This window comes from Protomyctophum bolini (genome assembly GCF_963924005.1).
Source record: "Protomyctophum bolini genome assembly, chromosome: 18".
In the NCBI taxonomy this organism is placed as follows: Eukaryota; Metazoa; Chordata; class Actinopteri; order Myctophiformes; family Myctophidae; genus Protomyctophum; species Protomyctophum bolini.
The window spans coordinates 19583981-19602268 of NC_137879.1; the positions used below are offsets into that span (position 1 = coordinate 19583981).

The 18288-nt window shown below is 42.4% G+C and overlaps 1 protein-coding gene across 7 annotated transcripts; it reads left to right on the plus strand.

The window, feature by feature from the left end:
• The first annotated feature begins 52 nt into the window (after nucleotides 1-52).
• On the plus strand, nucleotides 53-4027 carry LOC308332842 (gap junction delta-3 protein-like). Of its 7 annotated transcripts, none has more exons than XM_080788953.1 (3): nucleotides 53-271; nucleotides 1534-1636; nucleotides 2636-4027. In XM_080788953.1, the coding sequence occupies exon 3, from the start codon at nucleotides 2893-2895 to the stop codon at nucleotides 3745-3747; it is 855 nt and encodes a 284-aa protein (XP_080645079.1). In that variant the 5' UTR covers nucleotides 53-271; nucleotides 1534-1636; nucleotides 2636-2892; the 3' UTR covers nucleotides 3748-4027. The 7 variants fall into 7 exon arrangements, with proteins under 7 accessions (XP_080645079.1, XP_080645075.1, XP_080645077.1 ...); XM_080788951.1 differs by lacking the exon at nucleotides 53-271 and adding an exon at nucleotides 722-792; XM_080788949.1 differs by lacking the exon at nucleotides 1534-1636.
• The last annotated feature ends 14261 nt before the right edge of the window (nucleotides 4028-18288 follow it).

Here is an 18288-nt window from a genome sequence, read left to right on the forward strand (position 1 = left end):
TGACTTGGGAAGGAGCTTTATGCCAATGCTGAGTGTTTCAGATGTCATTTGGGTTGCACAATCTGAATAAGTTTAAGACTAATTCAAGATGGTTTAGGTCAAATGGCTCATAAAGAACCCATATGGCATATAAATCTGACTTCTTTAGGCTATCTTGTTTTCTAAAACTATTTATTTTTCTTCCCTTTTTGGATTTTTTTCAACACAATAATAGTTGGAAGACTAATGCCGGTAAATCAGATTTGAGCATGAGAAGGAACCAAACATGACGGTAGGTTTGGCATGTTTTTCAATGCTGGGTAAACTTTACTGGCTGATCTGCTCGGGTAGGCTATATCAATTCTTGGATGGAAGGCAGTTAAACCATTTAGACTTGCATATTATTAAAACTCATTGGTGTGCATTTACAAAACATTTTCCCTCTTTACTACAACTTTTTGCAAAGGAAAACACTGGTCTGCACAATGTTTGAGGTTTCTTTATTCATGTTGGGGTGTTCCTGTTTTGGACCTTGTGCTCTTGAAGATTGGTCTTATGATTGAGATCCTTCCTGTCATTAGGGAAGCTCTTTCAAGTGCTCATCAAGAGCTCGCTCGTCTAAAGTAAACTTGAATTCTGTTTGGGACCCTTGATAGCCGCCGATTAGGAATGCAACAGGAATTTCCTGACCCGCCTCTGCCCTATAAATCATTACTGAGCCATAAACCCTGTGGCCTTTTGTAGTGAACTATGAGGATAAGTCAAGCAAGCTGGCATAGATCTTTGTATCGAACTGTGAATTTATACAATGAGGTGGGTAGGCTACTTTTTCTTTTTTTTTGTCTTTTAATATTTAGTTTTCATTGGATGAGTGGATGAAAGCTCACTAGGGAGAAGACATTGGCGACAAATTATTTGAATTCTGAAGTAGGATTAGTTTACTTCTGTTTTCATAAGGTACCTAAAATATCCATGGGTGTTTATTATTTTATTTTGACACTAATGACTGCGTGTGTGTGGTGAGTGAGGGTGGATAGTGGTTCAACCAGCCTGCTGAACTACTTTCAAACTACTAATATAATACGCTTGCAAGTATCAACTTGTTGAGTTGTAGAGTATGGATGAGACTTGCAATCATGTTTTTACAGTGTTGATCAAATATGTGAGTAAATTACATTTTGTATTTTGCATTACAAAATAACCTGACATTAAGCAATTCTTTCAGGTGTTACCATAGGCAATGGCATAGGCTATCTTCTCCATCAAATCCTTTGTGCTCTTGGTTTAAAATCACATACCGTCTCTAGAACATACCCTGTAACCTAGAGATGTTTTAGAAGAGATTACCAATCAGCACTGTAAAAAGAAAAGGTTAACTGTACAGTATGTAACCTGTATGTAGTACACAGAAATTAGTTCAGAAAGACTGGTGAAACTTTATTTCATATTTCATATTTATATTTATTTTACATTTTCAACCATGTATTCATATAATTGGTCCTCACTAATGCTCACAAGATGGCACCATTTCCGTCTACTTTCTTTGTCTCAAAGATGGGCTTTGGATAGGTCAGAAACCTGCTTACCATGACGACATCTGTTGGGATTCCAAGCTAATGGAAACTACTGCATTTGTCTTCCTGAAAATGTAGCACGAGTAAATAAAAGCAATTGTTCTTGCATCAATAACAATGCTCTTTTTTATTTTGAATTGTTTGAAATAAACCACTACATTTCTGGTAAGTTAACCGTCCATAATAATGATTAGACCTATTTCATCCCTCTGGGGAAATGTACCCAGCTGACAGTGTTGGAAAGTAACTTTACTTTCAGTAATAATAATAATTTTCCAGTAACTAGTAATGTAACATTATACTTTCACATTTTGAGTAATATTATGTTTTACTATTTAGTAACTATTTTGAATTTTCACAAGCCTTGGTAGTACTTGAGTGTTTATTAATGGTACTGGGTTGGGATGGAGTTGCTAGATCTAGACTCTAGAGCGGATACGGACAGCGGACAACAATACGCACTTGTCTGTATACATGTGAATTCTCAGATGCGGAAGAAATGTTTTTTCAGAGGAAAAGCTTTACATTATTGTGTCCTTATTTCAGTCTGTGACAAACTTATCCTTATGTTCAATGTGCATTAGATTCCATTGAAATGCACTGGCACATGTTGGCCTCATATGGCCTTGACCTTATTGGCTTAGCACTTTGTCAAAGATTGTGTTTCATTATCAGTTTGAGCCCAGGTGTGCTTTTAACTTTTCCAACACTGCCAGCTGAGTGCTTCTCAAATTAATATAGTTACGGGTCAAGTATTTTGATCAGGGATAACTTGACACGAGGCATCAAACCTGGGACCTTCTGCTTCCCAGGCAGGCTCCCTACACATTCATCTATGGCCACTGCACAGCCCACCTCTTGCTTCATTCAATTATCACTTTTTCCCCCTCTTACCTTCAAAGACACAATTTGTTACTCATTACTTTGGCCATAGAAATAAATTGTTCAAGTTGAAAAAGAAAGGGATGTAAGTTATATGCTCTGAGTCTGAAGATGTAAGTTATTGCCCATTTATTATTGTGTTGCTTCAATCAAGTGACTCCCTGTCGCATCATTTTCACTTTGATAATTTCTTCTTTCAGGATCTCCATTCGTCTTCTTCACATAAAACAATTGAGGACCAGCCTTTGACCTGTCGCATTAAAATAATTAAAGACAAGCCGACCCGCAATTTCCGTTTCTTGGACTATAAACACTGTTCCTCTGTGATTCATAATGTAGATTTAATTTGAAAATGAATTGAGGTGCATGAGTCGATGACTTGACGCTGACAAAACACCTGGTGGATTAACACCACAGAGTTCCAGGAGAACAGCCCAGGGAGCCAGGTGATATCATCATGGGTGAGTGGGGCTTTCTCAGCAGTCTCTTTGATAACCTCCAGGCCCATTCACCACTGCTGGGGCGCTTCTGGCTCTTCCTCATGCTGGTTTTCAGGATGCTCATCCTGGGCACCGTTGCCAGTGACCTGTTTGAGGACGAGCAGGCAGAGTTTGCATGCAACACCCTCCAGCCGGGCTGCAAGCAGGTGTGCTACGACATGGCCTTCCCCATTTCCCAGTACCGCTTCTGGGTGTTTCACATTGTCCTCATCGCCACACCCTCCCTGCTTTTCCTCATGTATGCCATGCACCACCACAACAAGCAGAAGATCGGCCCCAGCTTCATCCAGGTGAACAACCAGGGTTACAGAGATCTGAGGAGGCTCTACCTGGTGAATGTGGCCTTCCGCATGTTGGCTGAAGTGGGAGTCCTGGTGGGTCAGTGGTGGCTCTATGGCTTCAAGGTGGAGGCCCAGTTCCCTTGCAGTCGCTTCCCCTGCCCCTACACCGTGGACTGCTTCACCTCCCGCCCTGCAGAGAAAACCGTCTTCCTCTGCTTCTATTTTGGCGTAGGAGTGCTGTCAGCCGTGTCCAGCTTCGCAGAGCTTATCTATGCTTCCATAAAGTGGTTCTGTCCGAGCCAGAGGTATTCGCCTTCAGAGGAACAAAATTGTGACTGCCAGAACCTTCATAACTTAAAGGAGGAGGAGGGGGAGGACACGGAGAAGGGAAAGAAGTCACCAAGGCCAGCCGCTTCAGAGAGTGTATCTGGCAGTGTGCGGAAAAAGGGTTGTTCTGTGAGGAGCTGTCCCAGCAGGAAGTCGTCCAGCATCGGCCGCAAATACCCTAGCAGCCGCAAGCTCATGGTGTGAAAGAGGTTTGTTTCAGACCTGCTGCCTTCAAAATAACACCTGACTAGGTTTACAGATGAGGTTCTTGCTCTGGTATGAAAACGTAGACTGTGGAATAGAAATTGTGATTTTATTTGTATTATTATTTGTATTATTTGTGTATTTGTGCATTTTTTTATATTGAACAATATAAACTAAAAGTATTAACCAAACTAGAGATATGGGATTTTGAAATGACACTTTGCACTAAGTTTGTTTTAAATTACATCTATTGCAATAGAGACAAATGTAATTTACTGTAGGCCTTTCGGTTCTCCTCTGTTAGTTCTCTTCTAAGGTGGTTTTAATTAGCTTTTAAAGCAAGTTTCTTACTTTAATTTAGTTTTTGTTTGTGAAAAGACTTAGTTAGTTTTAAGTCAAGTGATTACAATTTACAACACCTTTTAGTTTGGTCAAGTCATTAAATGTGACATATTGTGAGCTTGTAGATCTGCTATTTTCAGTATTTTGTAAGAAAGATATTGGATATTAACAAAGACTAAAACTAAGTTTTGTAAACAATACAGTTTCAGGGAGTTCAAATGTTTTTTCTAACCGTGGTGTATGTGAAGTGTATGTAAAACATGAAAAAGCATGACATTACCCACTATGAAGACACGAAATTATTACATTTATAATATGTTGATATATCTCATATCACACAACACATATACACACACATCGTGAGCTTGTAGTTTGGGTCTTCGTGACAACGGAACTTAAGTATGATCACCCTTAATAACAAACCCTAGTCCCTATAACAATGTGCTTGTAGATCAGCTGTTTTTGGCGAAGAGAAAAACAGGCCATCTACAAGCTCACAACAGCATTGTGAGCATGTAGATCTTCTATTTTCACTATTGCAGAGGAAACTACTTATCAAGCTCTTGAAGTCAGGAACCAATTACTGCAAGTCATAACATGGCATTGCACTGATTGCCCTCACAAGACAGTAAACAAGACCTGATAGTTATCAAGCAGCAAAAAGTTTATAAACCTCATTGAACCTTACTTGATTGCTGAACTATATAATTTTAGTACATTTTTAGGACAATTGAAAGTGAGTCCACTCTCATGTGTTTTATTAGACCATGTAGAATTATAGTGAGGAGACACTAAAGTGAGTGCAGAGAGCATTAAATACAGCACACCAAGATCTAGTATTAGAAATGGAACACGGTATAGCAGACTGGGGCAGAAATAATGAACATGGCTCTTTAACTATATATCTATAACTAAATATAAATAGAATAGATTAATATAACTGCCTACATACTTTCCCATCATATTTCTAGTACCGCGCAAACATCTGTACGGTCATCCTGATATCCTGTTAAATTTCATACTGTGTACATTACAAACAAAATGTAGCTACATTCCCTTTTACATTGTAACTAATTTGACAGGGCGACATATTGAGGTAAGAGTTGTGGGGACTCAAGAGCGCACGCAGATCTATCCTGGTATCGATCGAATGACTGATGACGTGGATTCATTCACCTGTTGAGTGAATCTACCTCATCATGCCAGGCTAATGCATTCTCTCGAGTGGTGGCTGTCTTGGGCTAGTAGTGTTTGATAGATGGCTTTAGATAGATTTCACACATTTGTAGCAGGGTGTACAAAATGGCAAATTTAAAGTAAACACGCATCTAATTATATGAGCTTTAGTAAATGTCATGGCAAACAAAAACCAACCATTGACAGAAACCATTAGGCATACACCTATTTAATTAAAGAGCTTCATTTCATCAACATGGCCCTTTTTCCACCAGGGTTGAATAGTCCATGAGTCAGAGCTCTAAAATTGCAACATAATTATGAATTGAGTGGGCCATGCCTGGTATATTAAATTATTTGCAGGGTCAATATAAGTTAATTATTATATACGATAACCCTTCCACAGTAGTAGCCTTGGTGGAAAAGGGCATGCATGCATGTGTCATGGATCTATTTGTACTTTGAAATTGCCTACATTATGTTTTAGTGATATTCTGTTAGCCTTAATCTGCCATTCTGAAAGTAGATTGATCGTTTATGTGAACAGGCTCAGCAGCATTTTTCAGCAACACTTGACAACTGATTCAAATCTGCCTACAAAAATAATGTCTCATGTGACACATTTCATTTCATGTAGCCTACATGAACCATTCATTTCCATAATTAAATCTACTTGATTAAAATGTAGAGCACAAACACGATTTATCAATAAACGATTTTCTAATCCAAATTGAAAGGTTTTTTCCCCCCCTCCCTGTCTTTTCTGGGATGTAGACTTGTATCAAAAGCTACAACTAATTAATGTCATCAGATTTCCTTCTTTGAAAGGATTATAAGGCTATGCAACATTGTGTAGGCTAAATGTACTTTTGAAGCATATAGGCTATAACTTAGTAGGCAATTTAATAAATAAATTATCTGGAGGGGGTGGCATTTGGCAAACACAAATTAAATGAGCAAGGCTAAAAAGTCTAACAAGTCCTGTGGGAAATTACTGAACACCTGTGACTAATTTGGGTTGATTGACTGACAGCTTTTGCGTGCCGCACACACACACACACACACTCGAAACTCGATTTCAACCCAACCTAATGTCAATGCAAGAACCTACATGCATACTAGGCTAATTATGGATTCGGCATCGATTAAAAAACGAATAAACAAAAATATTATTGCGTGCGGCGGGGCGGGGTGTTGCACAGCAGCTGCCTTAAGACATTTGCAGCAAAACAAACAAGTCGTCCATCTACCGCCTGATGAATGCCGGCCCGCACGTCAGAGAGGGTAAGGACTGGGTGGATGCGTGTGTGAGTCAAAGTAAAGCTTTATCTGATCTGACTGTGAATTTAATCGCATTGTAAAGAATTGAGGTGTGTCACTCACAACCCGAAAAGTCAAATGAAACACTCATATTTCAGCACTCCTTCACACCACAATAACATTGGAAATTGTAGATATCTAAATCCTATTTTTATTTTCAGAACAACTAACACTGGGCACAGTGGGCAGAGTAGCCTTACTAGCCTATGTATGTGTGGCCAATTTGTGTATAGCAGGCCACATTGCCACAATAACATAATTATTGCCTAACTACTTATTTTATTTATAATAGGCCTATACTCTTTCCTTTCCTTTCCTCTGGTTGCCCATTGCCTCATAGACAGTAGGTTCCGTAGGCTAATCTCTCAAGACAGTCAGCACCACATCCCTGTGGGGAGGGGGGTGTTATAGGTTATAAGGTTGTAAATCTTTATGAATAACCTACTGTCACATACAGTGTAAGACTGTAAGTGTAATGTATGTAAACATCACTGACTGACTGTTAGTGATTCTAACTCTTGCTGCATCTTCCCAACACCACTAGGGGGCAGCATCCCCACGGGAAACTGTTCTCATGTGATTGTGAAGTCGTGATCTTGGCAACATCCTTCATTTACAGCTATGTAATTCCACTGACAATATCCATGCTTTCCAGGCTCATGGGTGGCTTTATTTTTGATTGCTCCCAGCCCGTTACATAACATGAAGCTGCTAATTCATGTAAATTGCCTCGTAGCATGGCTGCTGGGCTGCGTGCGCAGACGAGAAGCAAGTCAGATTAAACCATTACAGTGTCTTATTGAACCCATTCCACGCTGAATTGGGCCATGGTACCATGTAAATTGAATTGAATGGTACTTGGGTCTTAATGACTACTGCAATACCTTGCAATGAGAGCAGTCTGTGATGGGAAAATCCTAATAGTCTTTTGAGAGCTTTTGCAGTTCAGACATCCAAGTGGCTCATGTAAATACAAAGCCTGTAAACTTTCCAGAGGAACTATTTCTGACTCCAACCGTCCTTTGCCACACACACACACACACACACACACACACACACACACACACACACACACACACACACACACACACACACACACACACACACCTCCCACTGGTCCCTGGACGCAGCATGCAGATTTGCATAGCTCTTTGATGTACATGCAATGGAATTCTAAATGTATTTTATATAATCACTCTGGTGCTTGCTGGAAAGCAACGGATGGGTGAACTTTTCCCCTCTCCTGTCTGTCTTTTGTATCTACCTTCTCTTGTGTAGTTCATTAGACACAAAGTGTAACCTGTGTTTCTTTGAGTCCCTCTTTCTGTTTCTTTCCCATCGTATACCCCCTGGGCCCCTTCCTCCCCCCCTGTGTGTGTGTGTGTGTGTGTGTGTGTGTGTGTGTGTGTGTGTGTGTGTGTGTGTGTGTGTGTGTGTGTGTGTGTGTGTGTGTGTGTGTGTGTGTGTGTGTGTGTGTGTGTGTGTGTGTGTGTGTGTGTGTGTGTGTGTGTGTGTGTGTGTGTGTGTGTGTGTGTGTGTGTGTGTGTGTGTGTGTGTGTGTGTGTGTGTGTGTGTGTGTGTGTGTGTGTGTCACTCCTGGGAGGCCTCTGTTTCTTGCCGTCTGTCTCAAAGTGAATGTAGGTCATCTTGTTTCTTAGCGACTCCCTTCACACTAACACACAAGGAGAGAGAGAGAGAGAGAGAGAGAGAGAGTGTGTGTATTTCCCCTCTTCATATGCTCAATCCCAAGGACGAGCCACTTCAGGGGCTCCCCGTGGCCCATGCCACACCTATGTGCACGCTTTATTTTCCTTCCAGGACAGACTTAGCTCTGTAACTGACAGCTCCAAATGACTGGAAATAATATTCTTGTAGACCTTCTCTGCCTTTTGCAATGTCATGTATGTAAAAGTACTCTGCTAGGGAAGAATGTCTAAGCCAATAATGCTCTCTCATTGTTAATATTGTTAAACCCCATTCATTCTTTGTCGCATGATGGTGGATGGTGGCGCGTGACGAAAATAGCAGACCTAGAAGTACACAAGGCATCAGACGTGATGCCTTGCGAGCTTGTACATTAGGTCTGCTATTTTCTGCATGTGATGGCGTCGTGTGACGGAGGATAAATTTAGCCACCATGTTTGTGAACCGTGTGTCACAATACTGCACTTTTAACATGAGTTGCCTCTAGTCAAAATGCTTTCCTGTAGAAATTGTTCTCGTCACTGGAGCAACTAGACATGTACTGTACTTATGTCGTGGTGTGGGATTTTGACCTGTGTGACCGACCAAATGTGACTGTTGGCAGGGAGGGTCATGGAACCTTTCCTGTCCACTATGGCTCACTGGCACTCACAGGCCATGTGACTGGACGCACATGTGCAATGTGTATATGACTGTATATTCAAGAATATACTGCATGAGCATTCATGTCTGGTTATATAACAGTATCCTCTGCAAACTATTCCAGTGCCTACGGTGCCCTCTGACTTATAGTGTGACCTGTGTCCTCCTGACATGCTGCTAGCTGGAGCATCCTCTCTTGCCACATTAGTTTTAAATTCAAAATGAATTTATTAGCACCCTGCGCTTGCAGATCTATGCTTTTTGGCTTAAAATGTCTATCGCTCAAGTCTGTCGTCCCACACCCCGTATCCTGTCCTCTGTCAGCCGCCCTCTTTACCCATCCATCCATCCATTCCTGCCTCTCTTTCCTCCCCATCTTTTCTCTGTCTGAATGTCCCTTCATTGTGTGAATGTGTTGACTATTCTTGCTCGGTCTGCTCTTCTTTTTTTATCCTTTCATTTCTCTCTGCCTTTCTTTATCCCTTCATCCCCACTGTACACCCAGCCAGAGGGGTCCCATGCACTGTGTAACTGCTGCATCATCAACACTGCTCTCTCCTCTCCAGGCTCTTCTCTCCTCAGACATGTCTTGTCGAACCTTTGTGTGGCTCGCACTCGACCAGGCCTTATTTCTCCTTCCTCTCGGACACAAAAGCTGCCCGTCCAGGTCTTTGATGCCCCGGACGGTCCCAATGAGGACTGTAGTCTCTCTTGACTGCTCTTTGTCCAGCAGAATTCATACTGTATGTTTGACATTTTGAGTCAGTGGTTAGATTGCACCAATTATTTATAATCTCATGCAGTTAGTAAATGCGGAAGTATATACTATTTGATCATTTCCCAAAATGACATGGCGTCCATTTTGTCGTTTTTACATTCAAATTATGCTTATGTGAAAGTAGATTGTGTTTACTGTCTTCTACCTTTTTTAAATTATTTTTACAATTTGTAGCCGGTGGAGAGAGAGGAAAATGCAGAGAGAGAGAGAGAGAGAGAGAGAGAGAGAGAGAGAGTAAGTATTCAGTAAATGGTCCATCCGAGCCGGACGTAAATCGAACCGGGGACTCTCTGATCAGAGCATTGCGCCAAAGTGGTATGTGCCCCACCCACTTGGTTATATAGGGTCACTCCAAGTTTACATTTTTGAGAATTAAAGCCGGTATGACTATTTTCGTATCCTCTGTTGTGCTTGAAACTCATTGCCCACATCATGGGAACGTTATGAAAGGAAAGGAAAGGAGACAATTATGGATGGATTGTACAGTATGGATGGAAATGATTGTGAAGTGGGGAGGTTGGACCAGTATGAGTGCTCTGAGCTGCTCTCTCCTGGTTTCTGTCAATCCTCCATGTCCTTGTTGGTCGGTGCGTGGGTGTGTGTGTGTGCACCCACCCACATTCCTAGTGCAGGTATTGCATGTGTTCTTGTGTCATGTGTGTGTTTTTATACACATGCATTCATGTGTGTGAGCGTGCATGCGCGTGTGTGTGCAGCTCGCCCCAGCTCATGTGGAGCAGTCCATAGCGGTGTGCTGCTCAGTAAGTCGTGCTCTGCTGCGCGCTAACGCAATGTGACAGGGCAGAAATAGCAGCTCCGCCCGTGCTCCGGCCCACCCACAATCTGCCCTTCCCCTCCGCACCATCCTGCCACCCTGCCCCTCCCCTCCACATCGCGGCCACATGCCATTGGCTGTCCAGCTCCATCGCTCCACGTCTTCTGCTCAGAGACAGAACCATAAGCCGCCATCGCAGCCATAGCCCCGCCCACCCACAGGCGCCATAACTTGCTTTAATCCCAGTGGGGGAAACTGACAAGTACATTTACTCAATGTACTGTATGTACTTGAGTACAATTGCAAGGTACTGCTGCTTTACGAGTGTGTATTTATTTATTTTTTAATTTACTATACTTTACACTACATTTCAGCAGCAAATATTGTACTTTTTACTCCACTACGGTTATGTGAAAACTTTAGGTCCAAATTACTTTGTAACTTTGATTATTATTATCACAAAATATACATTAACCATTTATGCGCTTTTTTAATACTAGCTACAAACTCACATGTCACATTGAAAAAACTTGTGAAATGGGATATTCTGCATAATGAGTACTTTTTTGTTTGAAATATTTTGATAACGGTACATAGATACTTTTACTCACAACATTGTGGAATTTGTGGTATTGCTACTTTTACTTAAGTAAAAGAATACACGTGAAGTAAGGAACTTAAGGAAGTATTATTAGCAAGAACAATAATTGTAATAATTGTATTATTTGAATGTACTAGTTTTAGTTTTTTATAGATTCTTTAAGCAGAAAAAGTATGAGAAGCCTTGTCAAAACTCTCTCTCTCTCTCTCTCTAATTTGTTCCATGACTTTCTGGCTGATGTTCTCTGAAGTGTGAACATGTTGGCAAGGTGACGATCACAGGAGGTCACATTATCTACTTCACACACACACACTGTGACCCCTTTTGCCGTCCACCCCCCAGGCCATTGCAGCTTGCAGGCAGGCAGACGATGCGATAAGCATAACGACAAAATAACCCAAAAAACGTACCTTTTGTGTCATCCTGATGACATCCTGAAGCCAACAGATTAGTGAGAAGCTGCAGCTGACATGTTTTGAGTGTTTTTTAGAAAGCTAAGCGCTTTAGAAAGGATGATGACTTAACGTGTTGACTTTGGACACACAGTGAATGCATTTACATTCACACTAATACCCCCCATTACTGGGAAGAATCAGGTTTACATGTTTTACTCAAAAGCAGGGTTTTGTGTACAATACATCGTAAGCCTGAGTCATTCGTACGTACCCTCATGATTCAGACGGGCATTAATTGAAAGATTGGGCAAAAATAAATAAATGCCATAATCTCGTTTGGCCGATTAAGAACACCTGATTTTGGATGTAAATTTGAGTATTTGATCTGACATATATCCCTAAAGCCCAAACCACACCAAAGGGTTGGGTCGGGATGAGATGTTTTTTTTAAGGTAAACCACACCAATGCAACTCATTGCAACTCAATGAGTGGTTTGGGCTTTACAGGATCAAAACGTTGTTTTGTGCAATGAAGATTTGTGTAGTAACGCATCTAGATCACTGTCACACCTAGTATAGGTTTTAGGACAGTGTACTGTAGTAACCAGCATTATTTTAATCGGGGTAAGATCAGTCAGTGTATATAGTGTCATATGGTGTTTAAATGCACTCATTCATGTGTGTCACATACAATCGTATTTATTTTACCAGCCGTGCTAAATGTACATAAAACGTTCATAAAACGTGCAATACATTATATGAGCATAATCAGCTTATATAGTAGATATGTTATTTTCAGCACGAGACATTGTCGTACAACAGTGTCACAGGGGGGATTAGTATCTGGATTATAGAATGTGCGGCAAAGTGTACTCGCATGTACTATACATAGTGCATGTAACATTGTGAGCAAAACTACAAGGGGGTACAGAATACAGATTGAATGCAGTTTTGTTTAAGTTTCTTGTCGGGGAGGGGGCCTTGAACCTCTGGCTTTGAGGCACCTTAGACACGTGCCATTCCGCATCTTCACAACATCGACCAGTGCAACAGCGGACAGAACCAAAAGGGCAGGGTGAGTGAGTGGCTGCATAGTCCACATTCTCACAAGCTCCCAGAAGCACTTGATAGTGGAAAAACGTTGCCTCAGGAGGGGGGGCCACGCCAGCAGAAGCATTAGAAGATGTCACAATGCTCTCTTGACCTTTTGTATAAAAGGTACTATATTAAGACAAAGACATCATGACTCCCCTGTCTATATATAGTATATATCTTCTTTTTCTTCAACATCACCATCTCCCTTTCTCTTGCTCTTTCACTCGCTCACCTCACATCCCCTCCCTTTCTCAGTGGGCCTTGACCGGCCGCCCACCTCCACCCCACCTCCACTATACCCTTTACGTCCACCTCTCTGTCTCCGTCTCTTTTCAGTGTTTCTCGTTGTCCTCGGGGAAACGACTGCGTGCAGAAGCATTGTGGATCACTGAGCTTCACTACGCTGCCTCTAAAGCGCTCTATTTTTCCACCAGTGTTTTTCTAAAGGGCTGAGTGGGACGGGCAGCTTGATATTATGTTGCAACTTTTTTTTATTTATTTTTCCGCAGAGGGTTGATGTTTGTGTTGCAAAAATGCATTTGTTTTATGATGCATTATTAATGCGAAACAATTTCTCTGCCCATGCTGCAGGTACACTTTTCTTTGTGTCCGCCCAAGAAAAACGTGTTTTATTGCTTTTAGGTTTTGTTTTGTTTATGAATGTTGTTTGTGGGAGCCTGCACAGTTTCATAACTCAATTAATGTTTAATAATAATACAGTAAAAACTGGCTGCATACACGCAAGGCTGTACTTTTACCCTAGACAATAGAATCACATTTGCAGTTGCAAAGCAGCCAGGTGTACTCTGAGCTTCCCTGCAATTGTTACTTAATCTATTTTATATTCTTTCTATGGCACATTCTATTCTCCCAGCCATGAGTTTATCCCTGTGACAGCCAATTTAAGCATTTAGTAGATGTTATTACAGAGCGATTTAGAAAGTGCATGAATCCTAGTCAGAAACAAGGGAAGTGTAAATAGAGTGCAAATAAAGAAATGCAATGCTACAAAGTAACTAGTACACCAGGCAAACGTCAAAATCTAAACAAATCTGTCTAAACAACTTGCTGTCGGAGACCAGGTGTGCCACAGCATTTTGGATCACTTGTAGGGTTTTGTATGAGCATGCTGGCAGACCAGCATGGTGGGTATTGACTCCGCTTTTGCAGTCGGGGGGGCTGAAATTCCGAAAGATGGCACTTTTAGAAGAAAATAGACGATCTACAAGCTTGTAACTCTGCTATTTTACCAGCGCAACCCCACACTCATGGCTACCGGAGATGTGGCGATGACATGGATTTCTAAACAAACTCTTTCAACGCAAAATGCTGCTTTCAAGATCAGATTCAGAAAAAAGCAATTCTCTGGTATGGAATGGAAAGGAGAGGAGGGCATTTGCATTTCTTTCACCATAGTAAATGCGGCATTCATGGTCTAGTGAGGGCAGTTGTTTTACAGACGGGGAAAAGGGCAGGGACTGAATCCCTGTTTGATGTGTGCACGTGGCACGTGCCTGTATAAATGCAATGCCCCAATGCAATCATGGAACCCCCTGAAGCCGTGCAGTTTGGATGCATGTGGGGGCACTGGAGAGGGCAAGCCTACTGGAGACTCCATTCTGTCTCTCTTCCAGTCCAGTGGACATGAAGCAGGCCTCACAGGCACCCAAGACTCTCTTTCACGTCAGCCCCCTTCACCCTCCATTAGCCAATTACGGTAGGGAATTGCTTAACAGGATGTGTAAGGGACTATTTGCTGGTTGTGGGCAAAGGGAGTAAATCAGCTGGTAGTCACAGAAAAGCACAAAAAAAAACTGTAGAGGAAGAAGAAGACTGAGAGAGGAAGAGAAAGTAGATCTGCGATCGAAGGCGGGAAAGCCCAAGACCAATGAAAATAACTATTAAAACCAAAACGATGACGTGAACATTATAAAATGGACGTTTATACACCATTTGCATCTGATTCTCATAGCATATGTTGCATTCTCAATCGTGTCCAGCTAAATAGACAGGCCTATGACAGATGCATATGAGTTACTGTGACTTTTCTGGCAAGGCTCTGCTGTCACCTGGTGATGGATGTAGTCAATATCCATGGTTATCCACCTCCTATGTCGTCCTTGCAGCAGCTCCAATTGGAATGAACGGAGCCTGTTTCAAGATTCAGCCAATAGGTGGCAACCTTGTCCACTGTGTTCCTGGGTCATGCCCTGCAGTAGTCCTGGTGCAGCGATCAAGCCCATTTTTTTGAAAAAGACACTGTTGGAATTCTGCAGGCAAACAAATCCCGTGTCAGTACTAGTGTAGCTGGAGCTCAATTTACTACAGTATGAATTTATGTTTTTCAGTTAATAAATAGACATGAATACACAATTCATAATAGGCATCACTTGAGGGTCTCTGGATACTGCAGTAGGTGACAGCTGAGGGACAGGCCCCCAGTGACCGGAGTCTGTGTGCTGTGTACACTGTACACCCTTGGACCCCTGTAAGGATAACCTTTCATGTTATCTGTTTGCTGTGTGTGCTGTGTGTGTGTGTGTTCGTGCGCATGTGTGCTGTGTGTGTGCGTGTGTGTTCTGAGCCCGCCCGCTTGTCTGCGACCCGCACCAAATCATAGGAGCACCTCTGCCCTTTTCCAGCTGCAGCCTGGGAAATGTGATGTGACAAGAGAGATGAGCAGAGATGTGTGAGTGATGTCACAGGTTCCTCTGAGAATACCTTAGTTTATGATTTGGTCTGACGAGACATAGTTATGAGAGATGCCGAATGCAGACAGTTGAGGTGCAGTTTGAAGAGATGTAGTTCACAGCTACCAACCAGGACACATTTGGAAAGTGTGTTATAGTCTTTGAAAATGATTGTATGATGTGTATAGTTACTTTATACTGTATACAATATACACATTCACATTCCCAGCTTTTATTTGTCCTGTGTGATGGCAGTGATAAGAGCACAGAGAGACTTGATAATTGATATCAGTATCAGGGCAGCAGCTGGCCAATCAGCAGTAAATGAAAGTGCCACCATGTGCTCACTGTCACCATGAATGAGTGACCTCACCACGGAAAGGAACTCGACCTGTCCATGAGTGATCACATTCTATTGGTTCCTTGTCCTATCCAGAGTGGATCAGATTTTGAAATAAGAATCACACCCATGTGAAGTGAGGGCCCCTCTTATCATCGTACATCATGACACGAAATGTACAGTATGCCTATTTGCTTAGACACTATGACGTAAAATTCTCCATTCATTGTCAATGTAGCCTCGGTACCAGGCTTTCATTTTCCTCGACGCGAAAAATGAAAGCCTGGAGGAACGCATTGGCTGGGCTAGAAGTGGGAGTCAACCCTTTCGGGTGGGCGTCGCTCCAAATAATGTGACGTAGCGTTGCACTGGAGGGGAGAGGAGGGGAATTTAATGTTTGTGTAAGACAAATGTAGACTAATAACTGAATATAGGAGGGGCTAGCACCACTCAAAAAAGACACAGCATTGGGATCACTTTGATATCTGACCTGTGATCATTGAATTATCCCAGCAAACATGTTCGACTAATCAAATATCTTTAACACCTACAATTCAAATCTGATCCACTTGGATAGGATTCAAGGTTTTGAACTCTTCATCAAATGCATCAAAGCCCTCTGTACCCAACCACAGACAATGACAAATGCCAAGCTAAGCATCTATATTCAACACATTCCTTGTCTACACAGTAATGTGCATATTGAATTTAACATAATAGTGTAGATAATTATGTAGGCTAACCAAATGGACTTTATGGATCCACTACATATGCACGGGCGCACACCACATCACATGCATCACTACATATTTGCACAAACATATGTGTGACACTATATGTATTTTACATATGTTTATCATCGATAAAGAGGTCAAAGTCAAACGTGTTCACTCTGAGTTACAAATGCATTTGACTATACAGGCCTGAGAGGGTGGTAAGTAACTGATAACCCCTATGGCTGATAACTGATAACCTATGATATGACAGTAAGCTGAAGCAGTTTTCTTCACACTGTGTGATGTTGATCAAATTCTATGTCCTCCTTGTCTTTGTGACTTGGGTATGTGATCAATTTGACAATTATACATACAGTCTATCTATTCAGTGTATACTGTATATCCTTATGTGGTGACACTGTGACACACAGTCCAGACATGAAATCCACCAAAAGAAAGCAGTGAAGAGGGGTTCGTTCCTTTCACACACTGTCACGGATCCAGGGGAGGGAGGACGGGAGAGGAGAGGAGAGGGGAGGGAGGGGGAGAGAGGACGGGAGAGTAGAGGGAGGAGAGGAGAGGAGAGGGGAGGGGAGGGAGGACGGGAGAGGAGAGGGAGGCATGGAAAAGGGTGTGGCGTGTGGGAGGAGGTGATAGACGAGAGAGAGAGAGAGAGCAGGAGTTGTGAAAGGTGTGCTTGAGGGAGGGAGGCCTGCACGGATGGAAACATTCCTCCTTCGAGTTCAGGTTTTCTGCATTTTCTTGTGACAATGCTATATTTCTTTCTGGCATGCTATCATTCACTTTCTTCCCCTCTACTTTCTCCTCTCACATTAGACAGTGCAGTGGTTCTCAAAGTCTTTAGCTTGAGACCCAAACTAGTGAAAATAGCAGCTCTGCAAGAAATGTATGGAATTTCTTAGATTTGTTTTTGTTTTTGTATGAAATGTATAACATTCTTTTTAAAAAAGAAAGAAAAGGTGGAAATCTTTTGAAATAATATAATTTTTTTAAATGTAGAAAAAGAAAATGGGATTTTTACTCGAGTTGGGACCCATAACAATTGATTTGTGATCCACAAATGGGTCCTGTCCCACTGTTTGGGAAACGGTGCATTAGTGTATGACACTCAGCATTTCTCTCTTTGTCGCTCCCCACCACCACGACCTATCAGCCCCCTCTCCACAGCCTCCGCCCATGTGTACTTTAACGTCTCGGCCCCCAGCGGCCTAGCCCTCAGTCATGTGACGCTGACCTGCTATGTTTTACAAGGCAGGGGCCTCCAAGGGGGGGAGAAAAGGAGGGGGTGGGCGTTCATAACCGGCAGGAAACAAAGCACTGTACAGGCACAGATGGGGGGGTTGGCGATGGGGGGGTGATGAGTGTGGGGGGGGGGGGGGGGGGATGCTGTGTATACTGAGATGGAACTCCGCATCATTCACATCAAGAAAGCAGCTATAGGGCCGGGGGGGAAGGGGGTGGAGGATCGTGGGATTCGTGTAAGGTTTTGTTTTATCTATTCTTTCACAAAGTGAAAGTGAATTAAAAGGTGCACAACGAAACAGATGTGTGTGCAGGTGAGGAAGTAAACCCTGCATAGGGCTTATAACAAAGTTCCTCACGGCATAAAAAAGTGAGATAAAGACAATATTGCAAGTGACAAGTGTGCGTGTGTGCGTGTGTGCGTGGCTGCAAAGTGCAAGGTGGCAGAAGCCTTTGGGATGGATGTGTTTTTTTTTCTCCCCCAACATGGTGATCTCTAGATATCTATAGGTCCTAACATCCCATCCTCCATCCATCCCATCCTTCTCTCTCTCTCTCTCTCTCTGTCTGTCCGCCCTTCCTCTCCCCCTGCATTAAATCTCCCAGAATCTCCCAGACTCCTCTCCTCTCCTCTCCTCTCCTCTCCTCTCCTCTCCTCTCCACTCCCCCAAATGAGCTGACCTTCGCTAGCATTGGGCTCTCTG

Coding starts and splice junctions, on each gene's coding strand:
- LOC308332842 (XM_080788953.1), top strand. CDS start 2,893: ATGGGTGAGTGGGGCTTTCTCAGCAGTCTCTTTGATAACCTCCAGGCC.